General features: G+C 42.6%; 2 protein-coding genes across 5 annotated transcripts in view; one reads left to right on the forward strand and one right to left on the reverse strand.

The window, feature by feature from the left end:
• Positions 1-27,319, reverse strand: part of LOC105207784 (mucin-19) — a 247,762-nt gene that overhangs the window by 214,232 nt on the left and 6,211 nt on the right. For both annotated transcript variants that reach the window (XM_026132305.2, XM_026132306.2), the window contains exon 2: positions 7,914-8,102. In XM_026132305.2, coding sequence (XP_025988090.2) covers positions 7,914-8,102 — 189 coding nt within the window. The remainder of the gene's footprint in view (positions 1-7,913; positions 8,103-27,319) is intronic.
• LOC105207568 overlaps positions 1-27,319 on the forward strand; it is a 96,341-nt gene that overhangs the window by 2,029 nt on the left and 66,993 nt on the right. For 2 of the 3 annotated variants that reach the window (XR_005576387.1, XM_011177103.3), the window contains exon 2: positions 1,711-1,833. Coding sequence is in view for 2 of the 3 variants with exons in the window: in XM_011177103.3 (XP_011175405.1) it covers positions 1,821-1,833 (13 nt within the window). In the remaining variant the exon portion in view is untranslated. Of the gene's footprint in view, positions 1-1,393; positions 1,834-27,319 lie in introns of those variants that run through there. The other variant, XM_039457664.1, reaches the window with a different exon arrangement.

A 27,319-nucleotide genomic window follows, 5' to 3' on the forward strand; every position in this document is an offset into this window, starting at 1 on the left:
ATACAGTATAAATGCAGGCCTATTTCTGTTAATGATTTTTTTTTTAACTGATATGCATCTTCATGAGAGACATAAAATTTGAAACGAGTTGAAAAAATTCAACGGCTAGTAGAGGAAAGCTTCTCATCTAGACGATGAAACGAAGGAGGATTTAGAAGGGGGAAGTAAAAATAGACAGTTGTTAACGACCCGCGACCACCGCGATTCTATGTTCGCCTCCGTAAAAACGAGAAGCCGTTCTACCTCGCGATTAAACTCTGCGTTGCTTCTGCTCTCGCAGGTGAGCCTCGAATAGCAGCTACGGCAGCATCATCAGACCGATGTACACGCGTGGTACGAGTGCGACCTGTTTATTGCTTTCTCGGCGTATCGGTTCCGTCTCGTCGAGACTTTGACGTCGTTAAGCTCGTCCACCCGGGAAATAAAGATCTTTTACGCGAAAATGTTGTGCGCATTCTTTGCAGATTAGCTTTGCCTCAAACTGGAGCTGCGCTCGTAAAAGAGTAGCGTTCGCTCGCGTATTATGAGCGATATCTTCCGAGAATTTAGAGGCATTGTGTATCTAAAGTATTAACAATGTCACATTCGCATTATAATCAGATAATAAATTAAAATTAGAAATTGGATGTTCATACAGCGCTGCTCGTGCAACGTTATTCGATACTTGGATCATTATAAAGAAATATAGAATGATTCATGATTACTTTTCTATCTTCGACGGAAAAAAATGTATTCCGATTTATATGATCTAAGAATTCTTGAAGAGAAATGCCTGCAAGGACGAAATTTGTGCTTCGGCAAAATTCGACTGCGATTCTGCAACAATCGGTCGTTTGTCAATCGAATGTCTTCACCGTCTCGTTGCCTCGTTCAGCGATCGGTATAGAGAAAAGAGAGCAAAATATAAAATCCAGAGCGCCGCGGCGCCACGCAACGCTCCGCGTATCGCTTCTTGGAAATAATTAACTGTCCGCGATAAAATGTCTTAGGTTAATGAAACATCCTTTTGTGCGCGCGCCATGAAGGGACGCCTTCATAAGCAAGCGGCGACATCCAACGCAGCACGGCAAATGACTTATTAGCAAAGTGACTTCGGAGCCGCATCGCGCCACGCCACGCCACGCCGCAACGCTCGCCGGCCGCAAAAGAGGACAACAAAATCGGCTGGTTATTAACCGCCGGTTGTCCGTCTTCGGACGATGGCGCGATGACGACTACCGGCGCGGCGGCGGCGGCGGAGCGGTACGTCTTTCGCCGATTCGTGTCTGGCATCTGGTAGCCAGTGTACATGTTCAGAGAGAACACACTATGTATGTCCAGGGACGGCGGTCTACGCACGCGAGGCACCAAGCTAAAAGCAAATCGGAGAGCACTAGTACTTAGCGGACTTAAATACCGGCCGCACGGAAGGCGTCACGTTGAGAGATTCCTGGTCCATGAGAATATCTCGCGATCGAAAAAAGATTGTGAAGGACCCGAGACGATATTTCGAAAACACTTTAACACGTAGAAATGGCCATCTCAAAAATAACTTTATATTATATAACACCATTTGCGAATGTATTTTCAATGCGATTTGAAATTACTCGTTTGTGATGGGATAAAAAATCGTTATGACGCATGCATGTTCCACGTTTAATTAACACTATTAACCACGGAGTTTTTTTTATCGCTTGAAAACTGATCGTGTGACCATATCAATATTTTCAGAAAAATTCGTGATCGAGGACTCGCAGCGAGCTCGTCGAGGAGGCAAGAAACCGGCCCTGTGATCGAAGACTGTCCGGTCGGTACCGGTCCGGAACCCATTCAGGTGGTGGATGGCGGTTTACGGTAAGTCCCCAGAGAAGATTGCTTATTAGGGAAGGCGCGGAGCTATGGAATAGAAAGGCCAGTGACAATTTGATAGATTGAGCTTTTTGTCGTCACGGCCCCGTCGTCGTTAAGGCCGGCACCGATGAAATTATTGCGTTTTTTGTCCGTCACCGGTCGAATAGCTAATAACGAGACGCATACCGTCTTATTTTGCGACCGACCGCGTTATGCCATGAGAATTCTCCCTCGTCTTTTTCTAACGTATCGTTCTGTAAGAGCACTTTATTTTCAAAGATCGTTTCTTTTACCAGAGTCTATATGCATAAATAATTACGCAATATTTATAAAAACAGATCGATTTTACACGCGGAACGTGTGAGTTATGAATTAGAAAAAAAAAATAAAGAAGGAAATAAAAAAAAACGATATCGCTGTGCTCGAAGCAATCAAAGGTCGAAAGAGGATGCGGATGTTTTCTGATTTAACGTTAGAGGCACTGTACGACATTCAATAAGCATCTCGTAAAGCGCGCTCAACAAATCTTACGGACGTTTTATTGGCGCATAAATTAAGGTATCCGAGAAAGAAACTTCGTAGTATGCGGGAGCTCTAAACGTCGAATCTGCATTTCTCTAGCGCCAATACATTGCCTTGAAGTACACGTCGCGTAATGAATTCGTAGAAGATGCCATTATGCAAAACGTCTCGTGCCGATACGGATAAGCATGCAGATCGAATTGCGTGCTACAAAATGATGCCATCTTGATGATGTTCTTATTAACAAAAAATTCAGTCGCTTTTTCACTGATGCGCGAATAAAATAGCTCCGCGTCAAGCATAAACTGCTGTTTTTACCGGACGCTAAATATGATTACATTTGTAGTCATAGGAATGCAATGCCGTTAGCGCGAGTCCTCATATCCTCATTTTAATGATATTCAGCTTCGCCACGCACGTGTACAGCGGAGGTATCAATACAATTTTCGCAAGAGCGATATTGATTTTTCTCTCTTTGTCTTTTTACAAAATAAAATTCTTTTAATTCTCTTCCGTGTGAACGAGTCTATAATTTCGAGCACGGTTATCGTGCCGACTGCCATTATCGCCAGCTATCGTTTAAATGAAAAGGCGTTTACAAGACGGGATCAAAGACACCTCGTGATAATGAAATCCATCTTAGAATGGCCCGCGGCGAATCCGATAAGTCGTTCGCGATCGCCACGCAAGGCTCTGGTTTACGCGCGTTCACATCGCGCGCGTGAGATAGAGAGCGAGGGAAAGATAAAGAGGAAAAAAGCACGTATGAAGTAATCGATTTGTGCTATGTATATACCGACGCGTGCGTGCAGTCACTGCGCTCGCTCAATTGACGTTCGCGCTAATTTTAGAGCGCGCCGCGGCACCCGCGAGCGAGATTAATCCCGGGTAAACGCGGTGAATTAAGGCCGATCCGTATCTTAAGGACAAACCGAGTTTGGCATGAAGGGCACGACGAGACCCCGCGCGAGTGCCAACGATCTAATTAAGCGGCCGTGCAATTAGATCTTGCCCCGCGGTCGTCCCAGTTTAACAACCGGTACCTTACATGCACACGTGGTACGACAAGTGAACTTGCAAAACCTACTTTGCACTTCATACATCTTACTTTGAATTTTTTGCGTCAATCGCGATTAGGTATCGTTAGTCAGTCGTTAATTTCGAGCCGGTTTCTCATTGCGATCGGTCGATCGTTGTTCATTCCTTGTTACTTGATATATGATTAATTGTTGCCACTGAATAAGCAAAGAGAGAATGCTTCCTAAAACGATTTCAACTTTAACCAATTATCGAGATTTCATTATATTGAGAAAATTTTCATAATCACTCATCGTTAATGTCGTAAACCGGTTTCTTGCGCGATCGATATTCATGTGATATTTCCGCTATTTACTCACTACTGGTTAAATGCTGCCTCGTACAGTGGCGAGTAACCGATTATTGAAGAGGAAGAATCCATATTCGATAGTATAATATTTCGCTTAGATATCAACTAATATTATCCAGTTAAATAAAATGCATTGGTTACTGTAAGTACGTCACCGGGACTAGTAGTCAATCGACATTCTATCAATAATATCACATCAATATATTTTAATTAGAACTTTGAAGTTTCATTTTTACGCTATTGAGTTGAGGGATTAATGAAATTTGAGTACGAAAACCATAACCATAAAGCTCCTAAACCTTGAAACATTTGTCGGCTACGAAAATCTCGCAATCTATGGAAGGAATAGTGAGTGGTAGCTCCATTCTCGCGATTTAACTGCATCGATATCTCGCTAAAAATATCGCGTTTGAAACCGCGCCCATAACCCCGCCGCGATAAATTCGTTACCCTCTCGGATAAGATACATTTTTATTCTACTTTCGGCCGTGCGCGTGGATAAAATGTTTCCGATGCGCGTGGTATCTTTTATACACCGGTTGCATTTAGACGCTCGATTTAACTGAAATGCGAGCACGCGTAATAAAGAATAACTCGCGAGCTCTTGCATCCAAAAAGGTGTATATCATACCGTATCGCCCGTGATAAAAGTAAGAAGAGTAAATTCTCTCTTCCGCGATCAACGCTGTAATTAGAATCTATCTCGGGAACGAGTCGGGCAACCCCGCCTATTTACAAAATTAAATAACGGAAAAGTAGAGAGTCCCAGGTAACAATACTTGCGATTCGCGTAAAATGCCGCGCCATTTCTATCGGAACTGGATTCCCCTATCGTGGCAGTTATGTTACCCAAATCAAACGTGGTAGTCGAGGGTTAAGGCTCGCCGCGTGCTTTGAATTTCGACGAGCAGTCGCGCGCGGATAAAGAGAGAAAAAGAGAGAGAGAGAGAGAGAGTACCTCTCTTGATCCTCCGAAATAAAATCACTGCGCGTTATCGCCGTTAACGATCCGGATAGAATATCGAGGATCGCGTAACCGCGCGCCAGGTATATAGGTACCTCCGCACGGTCGCAATTTGCAGTAACTGTTTCTCGGAACGGAACAATTTTTTTTTTTACAAACGCACATTTATTAGCGCGACCGTGCGCGTCGATATGGAGCGCGCGGAAAATACATAGTAACGCTCGCAGATAATACCACGCTGCCTTACGACTCTGCCGACGAGCGACTACAATGAGAATAAATGGGGCAGCAGTGGCTGCGGATAACTCATGAGAGAAATAAAAATAGGCCTGAGCGATCGCTGTTTCCGCGCGTCATAAACCTACGAACGAGGAGAAATAAACTCCCAAATGACACTGCTCGATCTCCCGCGAGATCGCATGTATTCGCTGTCAGTCTTAAAATCGAAGTGTGTTTTACGGAAACTTGGAGAAATATTAAAAAGTCCGAAATTGCACGTTGAATTAACCTGAAAATACTCACCTGGATTTTTTTTAACGAGTACCACGTAACGTGTTCTACAATTTATTTGAGATCATTATTTGTGCAAATTTAGACTCAATATTTTTTTAACAGACAAATGAAAAAAAATAGATATGGATTCTTGATCAGTAATGAAAACTATTATGCTAAGTTTCGTTCTCTCGCTGATTTAAAAAGTGGGTAACTACTCCCTAAGTTGATCTTCAAGAAAATATGCGTTACCGTAAATTGTTAGTAATTTTGAGCAGTATTCATTCTCTGTAAATAATCTGAGCTTTATCTGCGAGTCCGCGGTTACAATACTTTTACCAAGCATTCGTTACGTCTGAGCCAACATCGTTAAACGTGTTGCAATCGTTTCGCAGCTTTCAAAGGCTAATTAATCCCAGACAAAATTATTTTCGATACGGTACATGCGTCCAAACACATCGTGACTTATACACGCCCGTGGGCCGATACAAATTGCCTCCTCCGCCCACTCGAGTGCCGTCTTTAATCGCGGCGACCAGATCGATCATTCGGCGCGACTACTCGCGGTCCCGCGTGATAATTAATATCCGGGCGTCGCGATTTACGCGACGAGAGGATAACAATCGTAGTGAAGGAGAAAGAGGAGGCGGAGGAGAGAAGCAAGCCGACCCAAGCCCTCCGGCACAATCCTAGAAGGTCCGCTAGTCTCGGACACGTGTCTTTATTAAATATTACGTTTAAATGACTCCGTAACGGTCGACAAGACGCATCGTCCGCGCTAACGAGCGCCATGACAGCGCTTTAACGAGGCGCTCGTCGCCCACGCGGTTTACCCAGGGCCTCAGACCACACCAATACCGGTGTCGCGAACGACTCCCACGGTGCAGAATCGACATGGCGCCGCACCACTTTTCCACGAAACACATGCAATACCGTTGTGACAAAATTGTAAATTGAATATCGATCGTGTTCCGTGTCGGGCTAGTAACTTACACGACCGGCACCTCTGTGCCGTGTCGCCGATCGTTAAACCTATACACCTCCCAGTTCGGAAATGAGTTCCGGCGATGTAGGTGACTGGATAACGGCAAGACGGAATTGTCGATGGGATAGTTTGTCAATCGTGACGTTCAGGGTAATAGCAAAATAATAAATAATAGGTTTCGGTGTACACATGAGCAGTGGTATAACATTTTAGCTTATTTTTATTATTTAAAAAGAAAAAACAATTTGACCTTGATACTACCCTGAGTAAAAATTTATTCACATAATTAAGAATCTTTGTTTAAATATTTTGGCTACTTTGCAACGTGTTAGCTTAATTAAACTAACGCTATTTTTTTTTAATGTGAACCAAATCTTGTTAAATATTATTTTAAACTATCAAAAATTTAATAACGCAAAAATTATACTAAATTTGAATTAGCACCTGGGTAAAAATTTGCCCACAGTAATACTCTTTAAGTTAATCTGTACGTCGCGCGCGTAATAAACAGACATATAAAAAAAAAGGAAAGATGTGTGTGTCATTTCTCTTACAACAACCAGATGTTGCGGCGAAAAAAACCTCGATTCTAAAAGCATGCAAAAAAGTACGAGGGTCTCGGATATTCGGGGTCAACAGGACAGACGTCACGAAGCATTAATTCATGACAAAGGAGACAAAATCACGATGTAAGCACGCAGAAGAGTATCGTTTCGTGCTAAGCGGGTATTTCAGTTTTCGGTGTCACCTGTCGACACGCTATTGCGACAAAGTAGCAGGTTCGCGGTGAAATTACTTCGCTCCGTGACGAACGCGATCATATCGAACGTATACGAATGACAATCGGCCTCGTTCGAAGTCTGAAGCTCACTGCCACCGTTTACACGCGTGATACAAATGTATTCGTAATTTCATACAAAATTGCTGCTTATTATGCGTTATTACTAGTCGAGAAAACAGTCGTACTTTTCAATTAGTCGGCGTTGTTTTTGTCAGACAGCAAAACTACACAAGCCACATATGTCGTTACACAATCGTAAGATGAACAAAAAATCAAATTGATTTAATCACTTATTTTGAATAATGCGACACTGACGATATACGCAGGATACGATTGCGTTATGATTTTATTCACAACTCGTACAGTTTGCAATGGCATAAAGTTGCGGTCAAATAAATTAATAACAATCATAGAGAGTCGAGAATAATCGACGCCATTAACGATATTGTGCATTAATTAAAATCGCCAACGACCGAATGAGTATCGCTTACCATATTGGTGCATATTATCGGCGTTTAACTATTATTGAGTGATTTAATAATCGATCAAATTTTAAAATAATTGTTAATAATTCGTACGGATCAATCTATTGAGGCACCATTATTACTTTCCAACAAGCATAATTTTTTTCAAAAAGGATAAAATATTTTTTTCTCGTTATCATATTATATTCTTTTTATTACCATATCGTCATCGTTATTTTTATTATTTTTCAACATCGCTAATTGTCACTATTGATTCGTAACTTTTTATTCTATCAAATTAATCAAATATACACTATGCACATTTTTCGAATTTTTGGTTACAAATGTACATCAACATTTCTGACTTGCCACAAGTTTCCAATGATTCGGTCACTTGCGAGATTTGTATACTGGCAAGACACCAGTCGCAGAATTATTACGGTCTAGTTGGCAGAATCAAATCTCAAATGATCAAACGTGTCACTCACTGTGCATATCGTTGGCGTCTGTCCATGGACTTTGTTGCTGTTGGAAGGAGGCTCCGGCCCTTTCGGAGCATCCAGATGCGTCCGAGATGGCAGAGGCGACGAAGTAGGAACGTTACTCGAATTTGGAACGTGACTCGTTGGTAGCGATGTGCCAAGCGGAAGATCTGGGCGGAAAAACCATGTAGGCCACTGTAACAAAAAGCAAAACCAATAGTATTAAATACATTCGTTTTTTTTCTGCATATTTCTCGTTTATCCATGACAAGTTACGCATATTCTGCTATGAATCTACATATCTATTTTTTCTCAATTACTAATTCATGGCTGAATTTATTAAATATTTTAAAGCAGTAGTAACAAATTTAGGGAATATTATCTTTTTACACTTTACATTTACTTAATGATAAGATATCTTGATATTAAAAGGGATTAAAGTAATAACGTATAATTTATCCATTTAAAAGAAATAATATATCACTTTTACATATATCTACATATATTCTTTTTACGTACATATATAATTTTTAAATGTACTCTTTCTCTTTATCTCGTCCACAAAAGGAGTTCCTAAAAGAGATTACCGTCGGTATAAATTTCTTTTCATGTGGTACTTAACGATTAATTTACGACCGGTATTTCTCTCTCCTTTTGTCGCTTATCGCTTCCGACCGCGTGTAGCGACTGTATCTTTGACGGGGAAGGAATAACGATGTGACGAGACGACACAGCGATCTTATCGAAATCGTTCCATGGGCGATAAAGTCAGTCGACTGCACGAGCCGAAATCGCTCATATCTATCAACGCAAAATTCGTTACGCTAGCAAATCCTTCCTTAAGACTATGTACACGTGGGCAGGCAATAAATTATAGGCACATTATTGAACATTATAATCAATACTCAAAGTTATCGATGCCATATTGTTTTAAAGTAGAACATAACATTTGTATCATTAGGATATACAAATTCATTAATCATATTTAAATTCGTGGATGCATCTAATTAACTTATTTCCCATATAACATCTAAACCGTGATATTTTTTAACTTTTTTTTATGATTTCCTAATTCCCTCGTTGAATACTTGATTTATGACGATCGTATACCAGTTTATATGCATCAATTTAAATAAGTATGCACACGCACGCACAAATACATACACAATCTGACAGGCTGTATCAAGATATTGAATCTTATTTATCCGATAGCAATCTACAATTGAATAAGCTGAATTACATATTAATTAGATAATTAATACACGTATATAATACACTAAATATAGAGAAAGATTATTATATTTCTAGCATGATAGGCATGCGTGACGATAAACATTAGGACTCGGAAACGGAATTTATTTGAAAGAAGCGATTATAAAAAGATCTATTTATACATTTTAAAAAGTAAGTGCTACGTCATTAAAATAACTTTTATCCAAAAATTTGCATTTATAATGAAACTTAATCTCGACTGCTATAAACCGAGAACCGGACACAATAGAGGGGGTTAATAAACGAGCTCATCCATTTCATCGCTCATTACTTCGTGATGTACACGGAACCTAAAGGGCCTCTCTGCTGTTTCGGTGGATAAAGGTCCCACTGTGAGCGCGGTGCATTGGAGTGTCGCCGCGGCTGAATATGAGCGCATCTCCCTAAGATAGATGACATAAGCCCCTGACCCTGTAAGAAGCGCACTCGCGCCGAGCGCGAGGTCGTCGCGCGTGTGGTCCATTGAAAGTGTTTCTTGTGGAGGGACCGGCCCGCTAAGAGAGAAGAGGCTCGGGAAGAGAAAAGGAGTCTCTCGCGTTGCGTGCTCGCGCGGCGCGTCCCGTTCACCGCGGTACGCGCGGTAAGGACTTTTTGATCGTCCTCGACGAAGTCGGTGAGACTGCGACACGAATTCCACGCGAATTAATCGCGGCCGCGTGCGCGATTCGAGCCGCCCGCTCCGTAAGCTCCGTAAAAACAATTTCGCTACCAGACGTTTATCGTCGTAGCGTCGTTCTGCCGCGTATTCTCCAATTCTTTTTCTCACATTTCTTTGCTGCCAGGCTAGCGCGAGAATAAGCGAGCACAATTTGTAAAATAAAAGATACTCCGCCGGAAAGATTTCGCTCCAATCTTTCGGTATATAGAAATTGAATTATCCACTGATAGCGCGTGTCAGTATAGTATTTTCTGCGCCAAACTTCCGTTTATATACCGTGGAAAATCTTACATCACGTCATTGCCGTAACACACCGTGCGTTTTAGTTATTTTCGTGCCCGAAGGCTTAGCATCAGCACCATCAGGCACTATTGGTCACGACGCAGTGTAGAAAGTCAGTAACCGGTGGAAGGAACATTGGAGGGGGAGGAGAAAAACGATTTCAGGGTGGTCTGGCGAATGTCTCTTGTCGTTGGCTCGCGGGAGTTAACGCCAAAACCGAAATAACAAACTCCTAAAGCCCGTGAGTTAACGCTACTTCGCGCCGAGGTTTCGACGCTAGTGATATTTTCTGTTTATCGTAACGGTAGTCGGCACGCCGCGGAAATAGTTCGACATCGATGGACATGAATTTTAGCTCTCTCCAAACTGGAGCATTCAAACTTCAAAAGTAATTTATAGTTTGACGTTTGTGACAACACTAACAATTACGATCTCCTTCTCGCAATGCTTTTTAATCGTGTATTATCGTTATTATATAAGACATATTTAAATAATTGAAAATATTAATTGTTTTTTGAAAACATTTTCATTGACAAATTAACAAAATTTAATTTATCTGTTTCTTAAATGATTAATATATTGTATTTAATAAGTCAAAAGTCAATACCTTGCAACACACGAATACTTGTGTGCTGAAATTTTAGGAAATTCCAAATAATTTGTAGCAGAATTTGTAATTGATAGCAGCTCTGAACATTAGGATCGAGATGTATCCCATCTCGGCGTACAATATGAAGTATTATCGCCATTTTTTCGCCACTACTATGAGAGCAACAACGGTATTCGCGCGAGGAAGCCGCGTGTAATATCGGGCGAACTATTTTTATACGAGGCACGGGATGTGCTCTCGAAAAACGCGGCGTGGTATTCTCCAAATTCCAGGCTGGCGAATCATCGTTCTGACCGGCCATGCGCCATAATATACATCCGCCCGAATATTCCGTTTTCAGACTGGAATATCGGATAGTAAAATTTCGTTGTCATGGAAGAGAATTACTATCGACGGTCGAAATAAATAGATAAGATTATATTTTCTCCGAGAGAAAATTTTTATAAACTTGGAAATTTTATGTTAATTAAAAATATAAAAATTACGCTTCCATGCCACTAGAGGCAGTCCTAAAAATTGATACATCATGTTATTCAGTTTTATTTTAGCTTGAGAATGTTTTTGTGGGATAATGTGTGACTATCTATATACGCCATTACGTATTCTATAAAAAGTATTTCGTGCGCGAGGAGTTACGGCTTGTCAATGAAAGCGTTTATGAGGTACACGATCAAGGATCCTGCTTGATTGCGCCGAAGCCTGAAGACGTTTGGTACGGCGGACAAAAAAGTCCCGGCAGTCACGAAATGTCACATGTTCGATCCGTGACAAGAAGCGTGACTCGAGTCGACTCTCTCTCTAATCACCAGGGAATTCCTCGTAAATCGAGGAAGAAACGCGCGCGTCTCGCAAGAAATCAGGATTCCTCAAGGCGCGTGTTATCCGCGGACAATTGACAATTTAGCTTTTAGATTATCTTATGCAACGCCCAAAGATAAAATTATGCTAATTTAAGTTCACGTTATAAAAAAGTTATGAAGCTGAAAAATGAAGAACAAATTGAATAAATATTACGATACTGTGACTGCGTGGCAATAACGATATCATCTAAATTCTGTGAATCGCTATGAACTTATTCGTAATTTCTATTTTAATTCCGCGCAATATAAACGACACTCGAAGTGATGAGAAACTTTTTATAGTTACTGCCTGAGATGATTTCCAAATGTTTTTCTTTTGTGAAGCTAAAATGAAACAAACGTATCGTATGTATATATTTTTTTCCGCCATCACGAAACACTCGAACTTTGTATTCCGACAAATCCGGAATAACTATTATTTCTCGAGAAGTTGCAACGTATTTGTTTCATATCACGTGATTAGATATTAATGTAATTCATAGTTTTTGCCTTTTTTGTAAAGAGAAAGATACATCACTGTACCAATTATCTATTAATGGAATATTTATTAATCGCAGTGAACGCAAATTCTCATTTGATGCAAAAATTCGTACATGTAGGGTCAAGTGCATTGAGAAATCTTGCGCGGTAATTTATCAGAATTACACGCGAGCCACACGCCGCGAGAGGATCGCTTTGCGATTTTCCACGGTTACACGGGAAGTGACATTATTCGCGTTGTGTCGGGTGACGGCGGGACTGCGAAATTTCCAGATCCCGGAGGGCTCTACGTCTCGTGTAATGACGAAGTGAGGATGGCCCGACGAGAGGAACACGAGCCGAACACCGCTTCATTAACGAGCGGCGGTGGAAGAAAGCCGACCGGCTGCGTGTATCTATGCGTTTAACGCGTGTAATATACATAGGCATGTTGCGCATATATTACGTTACATGTGGCGCAATATACGAATACACGCGCACGACCTTCCCGTGGACAATAACGACGACGACGACGACGACGACGATCGTGCGGGTAATTGCCGCCATTAGGACGTTGTACCGCAAATGACTAAATAACGAATTTATGCTTTCCTGAAATTCTCGTAGAGACTCTCGCATACAGCGAGAACGTGAACGCTAATGGAACGTCGACGTTTAAGTTACGAGAATTAGCGATTCTTATAGCAGCGACTCTAATCGCTTGTTTTATTTATAGAGTTCCAATAAATAAATTTAAATTCGATTTTTCAAAAAGTTATCTTGCACTGAAGCATCTTGTAAGGTGTTTCGTAGATGGCATTTCTCAAGGGTCTCATACGTTTTATAGACATATCAAAGAAGACCAGTAACTCCCGTAAGGTATCCCTTCTCTTGTTTCAACGGACATAGTAAATCTCAATATCGAGCAGCGTTTACCAGGATGAGCAGCATAGCGTAATGCGCGGCAGCCCGGAGGAAATCTCGGCGCTATACTCGATACTTTGAAGCAGTTTGCGCCGGGGATAAGTGAAAATTACAATAGTCCCCTCCCCCTTTCCCCTTGGGAGAGAGGTGTTATCCGCCGTTACGATCTGGTGGGCGAATGACGTGCCGTTCTATCGTTACGACAACGTTCGGCCGTTTCGGACGCGCCACGTCCGGAGGGGCCTAATCGCGCGTTTCACCGCGAACATTGCACTTACGTCAGCGCAATCCGGCGATGGGTATCAATTTCATAGGCGACACGCTACCGCGAGCGCGCCGCGGGATAACCCGTGCCGTAAAAGCGCCGGGAAGTTCAGCCTCGTGTTCGACCTATGCAAATCTGACGGCCGTATGTATTTATGCGCGCTCATCCTCGACCTCCGGCGCGCGCGAGATGAGTCTCCAAAGCGAGCGAGCGAGCGAGCGAGTGAGCGATCGATCCCCTCTAGGCACCGATAATGTCATTGGTATCTCGCGGCTATAAAAAGACGTTATATTCGTAATTTGTAAGATTACATCATAATTATTAATTATGCACGTATGATAAAAAAGTAACACCATAGACGATTAAAAGTAATACGGTATAATATAGATGAATGAAATTAATTCAATATGATTAGCTTATTGATAGATAATAAATTACGTTAGTTAATAGTTATAATATTATGTTAGTGATGCTATTAACTATTAATTACCAGATGATGTTAGTTAATAGTTAATAAATATTTATTTGGCATTTGCAACTTACATAAGAATGATTCGGTCTTTAAATATCTTAATCTATCAGCGTTAAAAAACTGCATTAATCATTTTAATTCTTACAATATTTACTTTTTTATCTGTCAATATCTTTTATCAGATTTTTTTTCTTTTTCTAGAGAACTTCAATTTCAAAGAATCATTCAACTTTTTCTTTGTGCAGTTTAAGTTAAAGTGATCGAAATCGTTTTTCTGCCATTTCAGCTCATGCAAAATTCATTAAGAGGTCATGTATTTAAGAGATTAACTCCTTTGTCCGCAGTGACAAGGAGATTATAACGAGTATTCTCTCAAAAAAAGGCCATTCTGTAATTAGACCGCGAGCGCGCGCGCAACGACGCGTCACGCTTGCGCGTTTAACAAGCTCAAGTTTAACTCTGCAATCCGCGTGTGCGTTCATTTAATTAAAGCGGCGATTGTCGCTTAAACGCGCAGTTCCCGCGACGACGCGGCGGGAGAAAAACGCGCGACGCTAAGCGGCCGGCTAACTACTCTAATCTGATGGAGCCCATGCTCAGACGGTGTGACATCGGCGTGTCATGTCACAGTCTCGTGACTTCGTCGGGCGACACCCGCACGACACACAGGCCGCCTGGGGGGGCCTGGGACCGGTGGATCGCGCAATCCGCGCATCAAAGCCCCGACACGCGTGCGACACGCTATGTGCCGCCCACTTCGTGTCCCGTAATTGCTAGCGACAAAACGATCGGCGCGGCGTGGCGCGCGCGGCATAACGTGACGACAAAACGCGTTCCGTCATGCCACCGGCAGAGATAAATAGAGGGAGAATGAGAGGGAGAGGGTAGGAGAGAAAGAGAACGCGGGCGCGTCATGCCGACGAATTAAATCGCGGAGCGACGGCAGAGACGGTCGCGGAATTCCGCGCGTCACGTTTCATTACGTTCGCGCGAAGCTGAGGACAATTTACGCCCGACAAAAAGCCGCTCTCTTAGCTCTTGTCCGCTCTCATCCGTCGGGATACTCCAGAGCCGTTCGTTTGTCGCTCATTCCACTTTTTTCCCCCCATTACCACTTCATCGCGGGTCTTTTAATACTCCGGATTTTAATTATTGAAAATCAAGAATTTTATGATCTTTTTTTACATATCTGAACCACGTACAACATCTTTTTTATTGTTATTTTTTCAAACATTTCACAACAATATCTGGAAACTAAAATTCCAGAACTGAGTTTCGATTTTAATCGACGTCAAGATCTGCATTATAGTTATTAACGCTGAGTCTAGAAAAATTAATTATTTTATTTATATCGATTGAAAGGCACTAATTAGTTTCAAGGAATCAAAATAACATAACTCGTATAAAAAGAAATAAATGCTAAATTTATTTTAACAACAATAATTTGAGATTGACAATTAAAAGTAGACCTAACAGCATATTATCAGCCTCCAAAAGGTTAATTAATAGATCATTTTAATTCTGAAAGCTAATTATCATTATATTGGATACTACGCAGATTCTGATATCTCCCCAAAACTATAGAAACTACATCAAATTATACATGTGCCGAGTGAATACGATTTCTGACAGATATATTCGTTATCTTGTTCAATTGATTCTTTATTGGCCGTGCACGTAATTAAATACAATTTAGCTGAAGCTTATATATACACAGGGATGAAACAACGTTGATACCGATCGTGATAAAATCGTCGTAGCACTCAATGCGCCAAGATACCGCGGTGTTACTCGACGATGAATTTCTCTGAATAAACGCCGCGACAAATACGCAAACATGTTTTATTCTCACATATGTACGTAAGTCGGTTCGACGCGCGATTACGCCAACGTCTCTCCGCGGATCCGCATTCAAGCGCAGTCGCTCGCGGGAAAAGACGCTGGAAATAGACAGGTTGACGCGTCTCGCTACGAAACATTGTAATTACTATCGCACAATGCAACTTGCAGCAGGCGTATAAGAGAATTCTTAAGCGCCAGAGTGTCGAGCGCACTTGGTCACCTATGCGAATCACGATCGGAGTAAATATTCGTCTCTCCGCGCGGTGAGTCGTCAGGGTTTTGCTCGTCGTAGAGAAGTCCTCGCGAAAAACACTCGACCGATTTCGCACTAACACGAGTGGCGGAAACGAGAACTAGTGTTGAAAATGTAGACTTATGCAACGGCGATTGCATCTTATACTGGTTATAAATTGTAATTAAGTAGAAAATTTCTATATCTTTTTCAGTAACGGATAATACCTTTGCATACATGTAGAGGAGAGTTGCCAAATGCACTCGAGTTATTTTTTATTACATTTTTCATTTGGTACTGATTTGTACGTAAATAAACGTTAAAAATTGTAGCTTGATATATTTCAGGTTTCTTATTGCAATGTATATTTAACTTTACCAATAGTAAATTAATTTATTATAAGCCTTTTTGCAACAGGTGCGACTTGGGCAACTAAATCGTATCGACTTTAATAGTATCAAATTTACGAATTAAAATAATTAAAAATATAAAGAATCATAAACCGACACTTATTTCATCAACAAAATTTATCGAAGAAGGATCAAATATTTAATAATTAATAAATAACTATGATGGAAAGATAAGAATGTTGAAATAAAACTGATTTGAATTCATTTTTGTAATTGACATATTTTTACTCATAACAGTTATTAATTTTGCTAATATCATTCATCAGTCTTATATATATTAGTATCAGTCTAATAAAATCTGTAGTGAAGGAAACTTAACAGGTTTAGAAAGCTGGATTGATTTTATAAAAATATTGATTCTATCTTTATAATAATTGCAAATATATACAATATATACAATAAATATAAAATATTCTTTAATAAATCTTCTTTCATAAAAATAGAAAAATTCAGTATAAAATTATATGATCATATTATTATGAGCTACAACTAACTAAAATTGGTCAAAAATTAATATCTAATTTTTACCTGATTTTTTTAGGTGTTAGCACACACAAAACAAGATGTAACTTTAATTAAATTTTCTATATTGCTCATTTTTCTTATATTAATTGTAAGTAAAAAATATAAAATATTGATGAGATACAATTTAGTAGACCAATACGCATTCAACAACTCTCCCCTATATAAATTATGCGTATATATACGATATATATTCTATAAAGTAATTCACTGTAAAGCAGTCGGCTTTTGTTCCCTAGATCTTTCCTTTTCATTATTTTCTCTTACGTTCGTTCCCCTCTGCTTCCCATTTTGAATATCCTCTTCTGGGAGGATTTTCTTTGATTGTAGAATACAACTGATTATTTTCTCTATTTTTCTTCTTCGTCAAAGAATAAAGGATGTTTTCTTTGTCTATATTTCACGGAACTCGAAATTTGCTGTACTACTCGCTAATAAATTTTTCCAGGCGACTGATTATACACATTTAACGTTAAACTGAGAAAACGCGTCGTGTTCTAAAGCGTCCGCCCCACACGCGTAATTGCAGGTCGCCATTTTTCTGAAAGAAAGGAGGGGCCGCGAAGACTGACTCCTCTCGACCTATCGACTAAAGGTGCATTACACCGTACCGTCCCTTAGCCGTCGTCGCGTAGCGCCTTAAATAAGAAATACGTTAATGTCGTGGTGCAAGTAAGGAAACGATGATTGCAATGGCAATTCGCGGTAGGGAAAAGTCGTTGTCCCGTTTCTCCCTCGTGCACGTGTCTTCATTTGTTATTTTATGCGATGTTCCATACGTGTCGCAGTACGCATGTCGCGCAAGGCAGTTCAAGATAAACGCATACGTTTACAAATACGACACTACGATCTAGACATAACGGTTGAGGGAAATGGCGCTGGTGGAATCCTTCATTCCATGTGGAATGAAATTTATAAAATAACAGTAAAAAACACAGAAAGCGAATAATAAGTTAGGCAACGTGGAGCGAATTTGTGAAAAAGCCGCGGCTCAAGGATATGTATTTAACGCAAGATAAGATATTTGCGTTTCTCTCTTCGAACGTATATCCGATAACTAATTGCAAGCACATACCGCGTGGGCGTGTACGACGAGCATGCATCTTGTGTAACGAACACCGAGGACGATCCTTCGCGACGTCTCGCTCCTGCGTCCGTTTTTAAAGATGTCAGCCGCCGGTTCCCCGGTCTCAATTAATTGCACGCACGAATTATGCGCGCGGGACAATGCTATCGGGAATCTCGCGAAACCCCTGTGGGGCACGACGCGACCACACGCAGCACGCATTAATTCCTCTATTACGGGCATTGTGGGCCCGCGTGTATCTACCTACCCGACGTACGCGCCGGGTTATTGCGTACACCGCGTATACGCCCACGAACGTGATATCGGATATCCGAATCCGCGATCGTTATTGCAATCTTGACGAGAGTTGTCTCCTCGTCGTTATTACGAAGAATTAAAAAATTCGAAAAAGAACGAAAAAGTTTCCTAATTACGAAAAATTATTTATCTGCAAAAATGTTTTAAAGTAATTATTTTTTACATGAGAGTACACAGCTATTTGCGTACCGCATTTCTGTGAAAGAAATAATTATGATGCTGCAACAATGCGGCGCGCGCGTTACCGAGCCGAGCAGTGACCGGTACACCGCAATTCGGCCATTATTGCGGGAGTCATTTTACGACACAATGGTGGAAAATCCGCCCGTAACTCATTCTAATGGCGATATTACAAGCGGCCGCGGTCTATCATGAATAACACCGCGCAACGATGTTGTCGAATATCGATGCGACGTCATTGTAACCCCGCCGCTAACGAGCCGGCCTCATTGTTATCTCATCGAGTTTCCCGATAACCAATGTGATCTCAATAGGCGCGCACTATCCTCAAAACTCCGTTTCGTCGATTCCGCGGGCAAGGGCGGCTGAATCAATTCGGCAGGTATTAACGAACGTCGGAATTCTCCATGCGGAAATAACCGTGCACCGAGAACAAAATACATTTTACTCAGGCGAATGTTTGCGACTCGCGATTTGACGTTTTGTGATCATTAATCTTCGTGCAAACTTATAATTGATATATAAAAAATTCGCGGAACTGGCCTTTTCACCTACAACGTGCTCAAATAAGCTAAATTTCTAATTTACTAGCTCCCAATTTAATAATTTCGAGTTTGCAATTTGACAGTTTGGTCAAGCGCTGATGCATATTATTATTCTCTGCGTGATCAATCTTGCACGTTCGTGAGATGTAGGCGACACGATCGTGCAAGTGCTGACTACCTGTTGAGAGACGACCGCGAGAGAAGCGCAAACGCAGGAAGAACGCCGCGGCAGAAGAGAACCCAATTAAAGCGCCGAACGCGTCCTAATTAACTCCTCAATTACACGGTTCCCCTCTGATTTCGGGCAAACAAAGAAGACGGGCCAGTTATCGGAGAGCAGGGTCACCCAAAGAGTATATTTCCCCGCCACCCTCGACAAACCTCTACCCTCCCCCCCTCCCCTTGGACCTCACGCTTCACGGTTTGCCGTGTTCTACCCCGCTGATACCTTTCCGTACGTCAGCCCCTTCTGTTCCCCTTCTCGTCCCCCTGAGGCTCTAGGTACACATTATAATTGCGCATATTAAAATGGCGTCACGACTGCGCCAGCCATCCATCTAGCCAGCCAGCCAGCCGGCAAACCAGCCATCTTTAATCAATAATGGAGCATCAGGGACCATGACAACAGATACCCTTTCCCGGGGTTTCCGTCTCGTGGACCCTGCCTCCCCCTTCCTCGGGAGGCTTCTACCCTTAGGCAAGGGTTGGCAGTCTTCCTCCTCGAGTTCGGATACGACCGCGTCGTGTTACGTTCCTCGACCCACCTTACCCCTCCTCGTCCACCGATCCCAAAAGTCCGCGTAACTTGACGAAAATAATCCCGTCTTGAATGTCCTCGTAGAGAGAGAGAGAGAGAGAGAGCGCGCGTTGCTCGATTCGATACGTTATTTGATTTTCCACCAAGCATATATTATAGTGATGCGATATTTTGTACACGCGTATTTTATATTGTACGTATTTTTTCCCTGATATTATAGACGAAACCTTCCCAAAGAAACTCCTTCGAAAAAGTAACTCTTGTTGCAGTTTTTCTCACAGAGAGAACGCTCGATTACATTTGCCAGACAAAAAGAAAGCAACCGACGAATTGACTTTGCGGGAAGTCATTGCGATGGAAAAGGAGGGTCGCCACGTTTCGCGTGCGAGAAAAAAAAACACGCAGCATGGCTTTCGCATTGAAATATTAAACTACCGGTAACAGTTGTTGATTCTGTCGTATTACCGTAATAGAGGAATGTAAATACATGAGTTAGGGGGACACGCGGGTACGAGTGCGGAGGCCGGCCGATCGTGGAGCGAAGAACCCCGTTGCCGGTGGAGAGGAGCTTTCCAAGCGGAACGATGCACGGCAGGCACGTGCGAAACGTACACGCGTTTCCTCGCACGCATCGCCGTACGCACAGCCGATCTCTATATCTATATACTACGTACGCACGCATGTACGTGCGCACACGTGTGTCGCGTGCTATGGCTACGCTCTTGCGTGTCCACAACCATCGATCGACCGTCGAGCCATACGCACCTGTCAACGTGTCATTATACATCCGGTACTTCGGTTTTGTGTGCCGTGACACTCGTGAAAATGACGGTTTCGACTGACGCGTGGATATATTACACGGCCTATTCACGCGACGCTAATATAATGGCCGGGATTGCAATAGAAAGCCGTACATTTCGCCCTTGGGCTGGATTCAATCTATTGTTGAGCCATTTAAGGCCCACTTTCGCTCGCCATTGTGCCCGACGACGTTCGCCATCGTGACACAGGAATATGGCTCAGGAAGAATCCAAAAATTGTACATTGTTCCCGAAAGCGTTTACTTTCCTCAAAATGATCAAATATTGATAGAGAAAAATAACGTATATTAAACACGCATAACAGTGACAATTTTATCTCTCTTTGTTTGTTTTCTCAAAATAATGTAATATTTGAGAAAATATCTTATATTCGGTATATTTAATATAATTATTACATTGTTAATTTTATTATGTAAATTTTAGAACCAAATTTTATAAACAAATAAGTTGAAATCCATGTTATATAAGATGTTACGAGATTGACATCTTTGAATAAAATCAGCTTCAGGTAGAATGGCGAGTAATTTCGCGCGCACAATATTTCGTCTCTTCTGCTTTCAAGTCGCGAGTTCACGATAACGTCGATTGTTCATGTTGCGGGTTATTGAAAAAGTAATACGCGTGGTATCCAACGGCGATGCGGCCGAACGAGTCAATCGGATGAATCCAGCGGCGCGGCTCGTGCACCAGGCAGGGGGATACGAAATTAATAGTGTCTATGCGCGGGAACAAGACGAGAGCGAGGGCATTATCGTCCCTCGTTTGGGCATTGGGAGCGTGTAAAGGCATGATGCAGAGCCGGGGCGGCCGCGGTCCAGCTCAAAGCGACGATCCACCATTGCCGGACACGCCGGGGGCGCAACAGCTTGATACATCGTTACACGCTGTTCCTTCCATGTGCCCTTCTACTACATCTCCCCCTTTTCATTCCCCTTCCTCTCCCCCTGTCTCTGTCTACCCTGACCACCGTCAGGCTCCCATCCCGCTGTCTCGTTCTCTTGTATCGGTGCACCGTTGTTCCCCTGGACACCCCCTGCTCGAACTAAACCCAAAGCCGACGCCGACGCGGCGCTCTAATACGATCTCACGATGGACGGCACCGTGCGAGCCGTAAAGCTCGGTTTACCGAGGCAAGGCAGCCGCCTACGCGACCGAGACGGTCTTTAAATCGCGCCACGCCGCGCCGGTGCATCGCGTAAAAGCCGGTGCCCGCGTTATGCACTTTGCGCCAAAGATCCAGTCGAGAAGACCAGGGGATTCATCTTAACCATACGCTGCACGATATTTCATTTTTTAAGTAATTTAATATTTTCACATGTTAAGAGTGATGAGATTTTAAGGTGTTACAAACGTTGCCTTTCACCATACGCTACATGTAGAACATTACGCGCGTGAGATTCTTTTCTTTTTACCTCTGGTACAAAATACGATTGCGTAACGTACCGAGATGTACGTGCGTGACTACACATTAAAGAGTTTTTTGGTAGCGAAGAATGTCGCGCGTAGAACCGGTTGCCGAAGAACCCCCATCGAACGGTTAGTCACGAGTATTACCGAAAGGAAGAGTGAGAAAGAAAAAAAAGACATGAGAGAAAAACGGTGACATGGGCCACGTATCTATCCAGAAAATATACGAGACAGGGAGTGACTGCATGCCGCAAAGTTAAAGACGATCGCGCGCAAAATCATCCGCAAATTTCACAATACACACGCACGTTGTAGCTCGATCGCAGAAGACAGTATCGCAGAAGACAGTAAGAAGATGGAGAAATCTATCCAGATAAAATTGATATTTTCATCATCAATTATAATGCATTTTACGTGCTTTTACGTCAATGAAATAATTTTCACTCGGTCGTCCAGAAAAATAAATCTCATTATCTTCAATCGAAAACTATCATTTAGAGTACGTTTAAACATCAAGCTTCTGAATCGTAAGCTTCTGAATCGTGCTTAGTTAATTAAAAACTTGATAAAATATTATACATGTTATAGCGCGCTGTGTAATAAACAATAAATATGTATAACTTGCACAGTAATTGCCGGTCGCCAATCTCGGCGACTTAAAAACGCATTTGAAGAGCGAGCTGCGGACGTGAGGAATTATAAATTCCCGGACATCGAGCAACAGAGATGTAGCCGATAGGATACATCGCCGAGCCTGGGGTCAAGATGGAGCACGCGCGCGGAGTTATGTGAACACGACTTTAAAGCGCCCAGGGTCGCAGGGACATCGAAGACGTGCCGCTGCTCGCTGCTTTATGGAGGCATCAATTACTTTAATATTCGCGGCCGTAACACCCTGGTGCAAACGTGCACGCGCGCCGCCGCCGGCCGCTGCATAGTCGGCGCGCTATTGCGGGTCGCGGTAGGTGTCAGCGGTCGTAAAGTCAGCGGCGGCGCTGACCGAATGCCGTTTTCGAGCATCCTTGGTGCTTTCGTAGCGTAATCGGCGTGACGATGCCTACGCTGGAACGGTTTCTGCGTGCAGCAGTCGAATTAAAACGTTTACCGTGACAGAGAGAAGGAGAAAAGCGCGCGTTTAACGGCGCAATAATCGGACCCTCGTTATGGAGATCGCGCTCGAATTTACCGGGGCGCTCGTAAGGATCTATTACAGCAAAAAGAAAGCGAGAGATTCAAGAAGTGATCTCGGCGCGCCGAGCGGTGAAAGATATAGGCAGAGGCCTATCCCAGGCGAATTCTATTCCATGTTCTCACGGAAAGGACACGTGTTTCGGCGTCGACACGCCCGTGACGCTGTCGATTTCGTGCGTCGCGGGTAAACCGATATTATCGATTCACGGCGATCATCGATCACGTAATTGCAGCGTTCGACCTCGGCCAGTGCGGAACGATGATGAATGGGTGTCGTTGAATGGCGGAAGAGAAAAGAGATCGGCTCTCGGAATTACGAAAGAGCCGGGGAACGGCGTTCTAATGCAAATTGCGGCTCGCAGCGACGGCGGCGGCGGCGGCGGCGGCGGCGTTTAATCGATCGTTTGAGCGTACACTCTGAGGTCAAGACTTGGACGCTCATTGAAGCGACGTTGAGTGGTGTCGTCGGGGTCGGTCAACAAGAAGCGTATCTATCTTCTATGAGCGGCGTCAATTACTTTAATGGCAGGCGATCATAATGCCTACGATGGCCGAGCGCCCGCAAGCCCCCAGTGTCAGTGCTTATAATACGTAGCGACGGCCAATAAGCGGCTATTCCAAGAGTGTCTCTTTGTAATGTACTCGCGAGGTCGTAACGTATCGTCACGATTATAATGAGGCTGCCCGTTCGAGCTCGCGTATATATTCGAGTGGTAAAGCCGTAAAGAAGAACGACGTTATAATAATTTTGTGTTTCACTTGGGCCGATAATATTACAAGTCCGGTAAAAACATACGATTATCGTATTCTCTCATTTTTTTAAGTTGATACTTATCAATAAGGAATCTCCCGTCGTCAAACTATGCCCCGAGCTGCATAGCCGTAATCTCGCTGAACATAGCGGCGCATCTATCTACAATACTTACGTCGCTGGGAGCAATTACTAATGAAACGTAATGCTAATCAAAGCCAATCAAAGCGTCGAGCATGTCACAGAGATGCGCGGATAAAGGATAATAAGCACGTGACAGTAAATGTCAACTAAAGATGTTTCATAACAGACAAATATTCACGCACACAAATTGCTGTTTATTTTGCAACGTTGCATTACCTTCGTTCAGACCTTTGACTATAGATATTTATGGATTGCTAGTGGCTACACTCAGATCTGCGTCTCACGATCCTCGTGTTACGATGATAGGAATATACACGTATACTACTACTTTATATTCCCTGTACAATTTAATTGGGATCCCCAAGTCGAAATTTGGAAGTTCAAAGATATCAAATACATTATATTGTAGACCTGATCCACGGATCTTATAAAAAAAAATGATGTATCGACAATTTAAAAATCAGGATGACATATCGCAGAACGTATCTTGGCATTTTATGGCTAGCAAATTATAATTTAATTAATTAAACATTTTATTCATTACAATTTTATTAATTAGTAAAAAAGACATATTTCTTGTCTAACATTAGATATATCTCCTCAAAGTAGGAGACATTTTCTGTTCGTCGACGCGATGGAGAGCGATTCAAAGCGAGTCATGAGAAACCGTTCTCGACAATTTGTTATGTTATGCAGGTATTGCTAACGAATGCAGCATTGTCCCTCCGGCGAACAATTCTATAGCTTGCATATTAACAATACAGTGTGCTTTCGCGGATTTTTTCTTTTATCCCGCGTTGGAAACACGCAGGTGCGCCACGATATCAATGTACTCTATTAATCGTAGGGGGGAAAAAGTGTATATTCCCCGCCCGATTCTACGATGCTTATGACATTTACGAAGTCTCACCGCGATCGACGGTGTAAGAAAACGGTATTATGTAATCGAGAAAAGGGTTCTCTTTCTCTCTCTGCTACTACGCGATAAAGAATTAGCGCGTATCATTCTCTGTTGGTTTACGTCGACAGGCTGAGTTGAAAATGCACGCGGTTCTCCCAGTCGGTCGCGGCACGCGAGCAGAACTTAATTAAGCCGCGGCTTTTAGGTCGCGCGAGAGCGGGTCGCGCGAGAGCGGGAGATTATGGGAGCGCGATTAAGAATGAGAAACGCGATATCGCGTTACGGTCGACCGGTTAAAAATTATCGGCCTTTTCCTACGAAAGTATAATCTCATATTTTATTGCTGAGAAAGAGCCGATTATTAAAAATCAACCGCACGTTTGACTACAAGTTTCGTTAAATAGGAGAAAGCTACAGATTCGTTGCTGTTAATTAATTCCCAACTGTTTTAGCTGGCATTTAATCATTATTATCGGGAAAAAAAATTGTTATCGAAATAGAGGAAAAATTTTAATAGGAATGGATAACGGGGTGGAAGGGGAAAGGTAGTTTCGAAATCCACCTTTCGGCACAATATTGCCTGTCATAATCACCATATTCTTATTAAAGAACGCATGTCAGATGTCGACAGCCGCGCGATAGGGCGCGTGCACGCCGAAACCGCAGGTCTGCAGCTACCACACATGCTAATTATTTATTCTTTGTTATGCCGTTCTTCTGACTGGAGTGACGATTCTCTTTTTCTTTCTCTCTCTCTCTCTCTCTCCGATTATACGATCCGTCTGATCTCTACGATTGTTTGCGGATATCGTTCCCTCATTTTCATTAATTGAGATTATATTTCTTTTTTTTAACTTTAACTTTTATATACCTCGTTAATCGATACATATTTCAACACTTTGTGGTATATTAATCTCAAACATCATCGCAGTCAAGAGATCGTAAATGTACAAATATAGAAGATTGTTCTTAATTATTAGGATTTCATTTTTTATTGCGTTTTTGTGCGCATTTAATAACTCCCACGTTGAAAAAAAAAACAATAACAAGAACCGGAAGGCAGCGAGGCATAAAAAATAAAATAAAATACTCATTGAGCATCAATGCGAATGCGAATAGTTAAATACCTGCCATTAATTATTCATACGCAACAAAGTGACATGCGCAACGCGTGATTACACTTGACGTAATCGGCGACGTACAGACTCATTCGTACGAGCACCTATTTCGTGTCATTGAAATACCGTTTATTTTGCTGCGATAACTAGCAACTATCGCGTATTTTTTTTTTTTTTCATTGCACGTCGACCATCGTTAAGTGGACCGGCACAAGAGCGTGTACAAAGACAAATACACGTGTATATTCGCACAGGATATAAACGCACACACGAGTGTGCTATACCTAGAACGGGCTTATATATATATCGAAGTCCCCGTGCTTCATAGGCGGTACTTAAACGGGTTTATGATCCAGAAAACTTGAGCGCCGGGCAACATTCCGAGGAGATTCCCCGGGCCATCGTTACAGAACGCGGGGGCCCGTAACGTGCGCTCAAAGTGGGGCCCGGTGGCGAACAACAAACGCCGTTGTCTAGCGTGTTTGCCGACGATGAAAAGCGTGGCGTGGCGTGGCGTGGCGTGGCGCATTCGGGTGCCCGACGACGACGGCTCGTTTCCTCGACGATACGAGACGAATCGGCGCGCGAGGGCCCAGGCAGGCCCGGGACCCGCGCCACCGCCGCAGCCGCAGCGCCATGTGTTGCGCTCAATTGGACGCCCTTCAGGTAGAAAAACGCATCGGCGTGTCCGGCTCGCGCACGCATCTGGCGAGCGGAACCGCTTCGGGGCGTCGTCGCAGGCCCCACCGACATGGAGGCATGCAAACGTATTCCTTTCTTTTCCATGGGGTCCTACTTCTCACTGGGGCCTTTCCCCTCACACCCTCCCCTCTCTCTTTTATTTCCATTTATGCCCGTCCGCAACGCGTGATCGCGCGACTCGTTACTCGCAAATTGACGCGGTTTCGCGTTTAAACGTGATGTATAGACCGTGTCGGCAGGTTATACTTAACGATCGATGAGCGACAAACGCAAAAAACGCGGTCACTTAAACTGCGCGATCTGCATTCGTGCCACGCGACGCCACGGATGAGTTCGCTCGTGCGAATGCGGATGCCCCCTCTGGGTGCGGCTTCTTATAAGAGTTTTTGCGTACATCTCGGTATATCTCGCGTTATGTCGTACTTTCTGCTCAAGTGTCTTATTTATATAATTGAAATGTCCTTATAAATTCTTACAAATCAAATTTAAAATTTTAAACAGTATTTTATTTGTTTTATCAATTCTTTTTTATTTCTCCTTATTTTTTTTCTTTACTATTACATCTATAAATGAACATTGCGTGACTCTAAATTATACATTCACGTGTATGTTGACAATGTCATCACGTGGCATCAACGGCATGTAGAAAATGATGTAACTTTTTGCTGCCAAGATAATGTAGGAAATGATTCGCGAATGAAAA

Source organism: Solenopsis invicta, chromosome 14 (genome assembly GCF_016802725.1).
Source record: "Solenopsis invicta isolate M01_SB chromosome 14, UNIL_Sinv_3.0, whole genome shotgun sequence".
Taxonomy (NCBI): Eukaryota; Metazoa; Arthropoda; class Insecta; order Hymenoptera; family Formicidae; genus Solenopsis; species Solenopsis invicta.